At 45.2% G+C, this 6,000-nt stretch overlaps 1 protein-coding gene across 1 annotated transcript in view; it reads left to right on the forward strand.

The window, feature by feature from the left end:
- Positions 1-5,021, forward strand: part of LOC139367333 (MICOS complex subunit mic25a-like) — a 54,011-nt gene extending 48,990 nt beyond the window's left edge. The window contains exon 5 of the mRNA XM_071105542.1: positions 4,971-5,021. Coding sequence (XP_070961643.1) covers positions 4,971-5,021 — 51 coding nt within the window. The remainder of the gene's footprint in view (positions 1-4,970) is intronic.
- Positions 5,022-6,000: the final 979 nt, after the last annotated feature.

Raw genomic sequence — 6,000 nt, forward strand, 5'->3', positions numbered from 1 at the left:
GAAAGGAAAGGGTGTAACCTAGTCAGTTGTACAACTGAATGCATTCAACTGAAATGTGTCTTCCGCATTTAACCCAACCCCTCAATGGGAAACGTAGTATAAACCAGCCTTTAGTCTTGAAATCTTTGGTTGTTTAGTACACGGCCTCATGTGAATCCTTAAATAGATGGGTGGGGCTAAGGCTTAACCTGTAGTGACACCCCATCCCGTGAACGGGACCGTTGTCATCATCTGACACTAATTAGCATAACGCAACGGACATAAATCTTCCTAGAAAATAGTCCTATTCATGAAAATCAGAAGTGAAATATATTGGAACACAGCTTAGCCTTTTGTTAATCACCCTGTCATCTCAGATTTTGAAAATATGCTTTACAGCCAACGCTAGACAAGCATTTGTGTAAGTTTATCATAGCCTAGCATAGCATTATGCCTTGCTAGCAGCAGACAACCTTGTCACGGAAATCAGAAAAGCAATCAAATTAAATCGTTTACCTTTGATGAACTTCGGATGTTTTCACTCACGAGACTCCCAGGTAGACAGCCAAAGTTCATTTTTTCCCAAAATATTATTTTTGTAGAAAGCGTAAGCTCGTTGATGGTACATTCACAGCTGGATAGGGAGTCATTGGAACGCATCGCTTTCAAAACCTGGGGCACTTCCGGATTGGATTTTTCTCAGGCTTTCGCCTGCAACATCAGTTCTGTTATACTCACAGACAATATCTTTACAGTTTTGGAAACGTTAGAGTGTTTTCTATCCAAAGCTGTCAATTATATGCATATTCTAGCATCTTTACCTGACAAAATATTATGTTTAAAACGGGAATGTTTTTTTTCCAAAAATGAAAATACTGCCCCCTAACACCGAAGGTGTGAACAATGTTGAATGGGTGTAGACAAAGAAGAGCTCTCCAGTAGGTTTACCAAAACATTCAAGGGCTCAAAGTTTATCAACTTTCAAAGCAGAATTACTTTCCCATTGTTCCTCAACCCGCAGTGTTTTATATACCATTTTCTAGCTACTTTTATCAATTTGAAAAACACAATTTCAAATTTTGCCACATAAGACCGAATCGAGCCAGTCAGTCACAAATGCTTCAGCGTCTATTGCCCACCCTAAATGTTTGAGGTATATTTGTCCATCGTTTTTCCAAAACTAAGGATCTTAAGTGGTTCCCCAATGGAATGAAATACTTCTTTATCGACCACCTTTATGATTTATAGAACTGAAATATATTTTGTGTATAGTCTTTGACTGTCAATGTGCTTCTGAATTTGTTTCTGTGTAGACCTCAGTTCGGACCTGTCCCTGTGGTGTTGTCCTAAAGCTGCTGCCACATGTCTTAATAACTTACCTGAGCTCCTGATGTTGGCAGTGCTGCAGCCTCAGCTCTCTGATTGGATGCCCTGCGCTGTTGTCGATGCGGCAAGTTATTTTAATTTCGGACCCTGGAGTTACCATCTTCTCCCCTGCCTGTCATAGGTCTCTGAGAAACACACTATCAGCGCTATTATCCTCCTGTCAGCCTCTCACACTCACATACAGTACATACACACTCATATATATACACACACTCATATATATATACACACACTCATATATATATACACACACACTCATATACAGTACATGCACACTCATATATATACACACACACTCACATACAGTACATACACACTCATATATATATACACACACTCATATACATACAAACACACTCATATACAGTACATACACACTCATATATATATATACACACACACTCATATACAGTACATACACACTCATATATACACACAATTATATATACACACACACTCAGATATACAGTGCCTTGCGAAAGTATTCGGCCCCCTTGAACTTTGCACGCCCAATTTTTCCGTTTTTGATTTGTTAAAAAAGTTTGAAATATCCAATAAATGTCGTTCCACTTCATGATTGTGTCCCACTTGTTGTTGATTCTTCACAAAAAAATACAGTTTTATATCTTTATGTTTGAAGCCTGAAATGTGGCAAAAGGTCGCAAAGTTCAAGGGGGCCGAATACTTTCGCAAGGCACTGTATACATACATACCCATATACAGTACACAAACACACACACACACACCGCCGCGCAAGCACGCACGCACGCATGCACGCGGGCGTGCTGTCAAACCTGCTCCTCCTCATCAGCTGTCAGTTCCACTGTCCATCAGGACACACTTTGTAGAATTACTGAGTGCATTAAGTTTGATACACTCCATGGGCAAGGGCAGAATATCCCCAGCAGCTTGGTTAACTAGCCATGCTGTTGGACCCTTCCCAGTTTATGAAAGTAGAGAGACAGCAGGCAGCCAGGTCCACTGGTAGTATCTATCTGCTTTGTAGCTAGAGAGACAGCAGGCAGGCAGGTCCACCGGTAGTATCTATCTGCTTTGTAGCTAGAGAGACAGCAGGCAGGCAGGTCCACCGGTAGTATCTATCTGCTTTGTAGCTAGAGAGACAGCAGGCAGGCAGGTCCAGCGGTAGTATCTATCTGCTTTGTAGCTAGAGAGACAGCAGGCAGCCAGGTCCACCGGTAGTATCTATCCGCTTTGTAGCTAGAGAGACAGCAGGCAGGCAGGTCCACCGGTAGTATCTATCTGCTTTGTAGCTAGAGAGACAGCAGGCAGGCAGGTCCACCAGTAGTATCTATCTGCTTTGTAGCTAGAGAGACAGCAGGCAGGCAGGTCCACCGGTAGTATCTATCCGCTTTGTAGCTAGAGAGACAGCAGGCAGCCAGGTCCACCGGTAGTATCTATCTGCTTTGTAGCTAGAGAGACAGCAGGCAGCCAGGTCCACCGGTAGTATCTATCTGCTTTGTAGCTAGAGAGACAGCAGGCAGGCAGGTCCACCGGTAGTATCTATCTGCTTTGTAGCTAGAGAGACAGCAGGCAGCCAGGTCCACCGGTAGTATCTATCTGCTTTGTAGCTAGAGACAGCAGGCAGGCAGGTCCACCGGTAGTATCTATCTGCTTTGTAGCTAGAGAGACAGCAGGCAGGCAGGTCCACCGGTAGTATCTATCTGCTTTGTAGCTAGAGAGACAGCAGGCAGGCAGGTCCAGCGGTAGTATCTATCTGCTTTGTAGCTAGAGAGACAGCAGGCAGCCAGGTCCACCGGTAGTATCTATCCGCTTTGTAGCTAGAGAGACAGCAGGCAGGCAGGTCCACCGGTAGTATCTATCTGCTTTGTAGCTAGAGAGACAGCAGGCAGGCAGGTCCACCAGTAGTATCTATCTGCTTTGTAGCTAGAGAGACAGCAGGCAGGCAGGTCCACCGGTAGTATCTATCCGCTTTGTAGCTAGAGAGACAGCAGGCAGCCAGGTCCACCGGTAGTATCTATCTGCTTTGTAGCTAGAGAGACAGCAGGCAGCCAGGTCCACCGGTAGTATCTATCTGCTTTGTAGCTAGAGAGACAGCAGGCAGGCAGGTCCACCGGTAGTATCTATCTGCTTTGTAGCTAGAGAGACAGCAGGCAGCCAGGTCCACCGGTAGTATCTATCTGCTTTGTAGCTAGAGACAGCAGGCAGGCAGGTCCACCGGTAGTATCTATCTGCTTTGTAGCTAGAGAGACAGCAGGCAGCCAGGTCCACCGGTAGTATCTATCTGCTTTGTAGCTAGAGAGACAGCAGGCAGGCAGGTCCACCGGTAGTATCTATCCGCTTTGTAGCTAGAGAGACAGCAGGCAGGCAGGTCCACCGGTAGTATCTATCTGCTTTGTAGCTAGAGAGACAGCAGGCAGCCAGGTCCACCGGTAGTATCTATCTGCTTTGTAGCTAGAGAGACAGCAGGCAGGCAGGTCGACCGGTAGTATCTATCTGCTTTGTAGCTAGAGAGACAGCAGGCAGCCAGGTCCACCGGTAGTATCTATCTGCTTTGTAGCTAGAGAGACAGCAGGCAGGCAGGTCCACCGGTAGTATCTATCTGCTTTGTAGCTAGAGAGACAGCAGGCAGGCAGGTCCACCGGTAGTATCTATCTGCTTTGTAGCTAGAGAGACAGCAGGCAGCCAGGTCCACCGGTAGTATCTATCTGCTTTGTAGCCTTGGGCTGGCCTCAGAGAACAATCGGGGCTGTTCACAACATGATTAATGATGTGTCCAGAGATCATGTAAAAGCAAATCAACTCTGTAGCTCCTCAGGATGATGTAAGTATGCTTCTACTGTAGATCTGAGGGAGCAGACAAACCTATTGATCTTTAATATTCTGGATTGAACTAATGCTGCAGGGGCAGAGATTACACTTTTAACAGACTGTCAACAGAGAAAATTTAAGAGGAAAGAAACAAACAGATAGTCAGAAAAAATTGAAGGTAAGAGTAAGAGAATTAGACAAAAAGACAATAGGCCTCTGAAGGCAGGAGATGGATGAGCTGAGAGAGATGGAAAGAGAGATGGAGAGAAACAAATGGTGTTTAAGGAGTTGAAGAGAGATAGACAACAGAGGGACACAGAGAGGAGTGGAGAGCCATGCCAGTCCAGGTCCCTCATCACTCAGTCTTAATAAAGAAGGATGTGTGCCTGGCTACACAGGCTGGCAGGGCCTATAAGTGACACAGGCTAATACTGTCCCACCAGACTGTCATTCTCCAGTAATCACTGCTCCACACAGAACTGAATATGGACCAGACCAGTAACTACACTTCTATAGCTGAATCCAGATAACTACAATTATACAGCCAAAACCTGATCCTCAGTACTCCTCACATACAGTATGTTATAACTTGCAGCTGTATGTCTAAATTCACACATGTAAAACTTTTGACACATGCAAAAGTAGGACAAAAAGAAAAGTTGTACAACAAAGTTTCCCTGTCTAGTGGCACTTTACTTTCTCCAGCTTTGTTTCAGTTTTCTCTTCTTTGACAATTACATAGGTTAGTGTTCCATCCATGTGTAGGGTGAAGAGGCAGTCACAACTCTATGACTGGTCTCTTGTGACTCCGTCAGTGTCCAGTGAAGAGGGTGACAGTGGTGACAGCCAGACCCTTGCCCCTGTGAGAGAGAGCCAGTCCAGTGTGTTAGCCGGAGGAGCCCTCTCTGCTCCCTGTGGCCCTCAGCCGTGCCTCATTAAAGAGTCAGAAGCCAGGCTACAGAAGGACTGGTCCTATGGTCCTTATCACTAGCTATCTATCTGACTGCAGCCCAGCACACACAGCAACACACAGAGTAGAGGCCTCGTCAAGCAGGCCTGCAGGGGAGAATAATTCCAATGATTTCAATATGAATCCCTAGCGCGGCGAGCACACAGTGGAGTGTGAAGTCAGACACGACAATCAGAGGTTTGAAACTTTTGGCCTCGCTCTCTCCACTTGTGTGCTTAGACAAAGGGAGAAACAGAGGGAGAGAAAGAGAGAGAGAGTAGTCTCCAAGGTGATGCAAGGGAGAGAGAGGGTGGGGGGGGGGATAGTATTATATCAGTGGGTAGGAACTGTAGCTGTGTGTGTCTGTTTGTGTTTGACCTCCCTGTATATCTCTCTTTTATGTCTCCCTCATTCTCTCTTTCACAGTCCTTCACAGTGGACTTATTGATTTCATTTTCATATTGTTGGAGGCGTCATCATGAACAGCCTTTCCCTCCTTTCAAACAAGAATTGATCCAGGCTCGGAGAAGCAGCCAATCAAACCGAAGACCATTATCTTTCTGTTGCCGTGGCGTCGACTTGCTATGTGCCACATTGTTTTCAGACATAACAGCACACAATAACAGCACACCTGACTAGTGAATAGCACAGAGCATAGTGGAAAGTTTGTTTCCAATTGAGTCCAACATTGTGTAATGTTTTATAATGGGAGTTTGGTTTCAGGGCCTGAGTATTGTTCAAGGAAAGAGCATACTGCAATCTCAGGACAATTATCCTATCTTTTATAATGGTAGTCTAGAGCAAGGCAAGTCACCATCCGGATCCCTGTACTTTCTTCCACAGACAAAAACACTGAGGTAAATGTACTGGTTGATTGTTTTCTCCATCACAATACA

The sequence above is a fragment of the Oncorhynchus clarkii genome, chromosome 16 (genome assembly GCF_045791955.1).
Source record: "Oncorhynchus clarkii lewisi isolate Uvic-CL-2024 chromosome 16, UVic_Ocla_1.0, whole genome shotgun sequence".
NCBI lineage: Eukaryota > Metazoa > Chordata > Actinopteri > Salmoniformes > Salmonidae > Oncorhynchus > Oncorhynchus clarkii.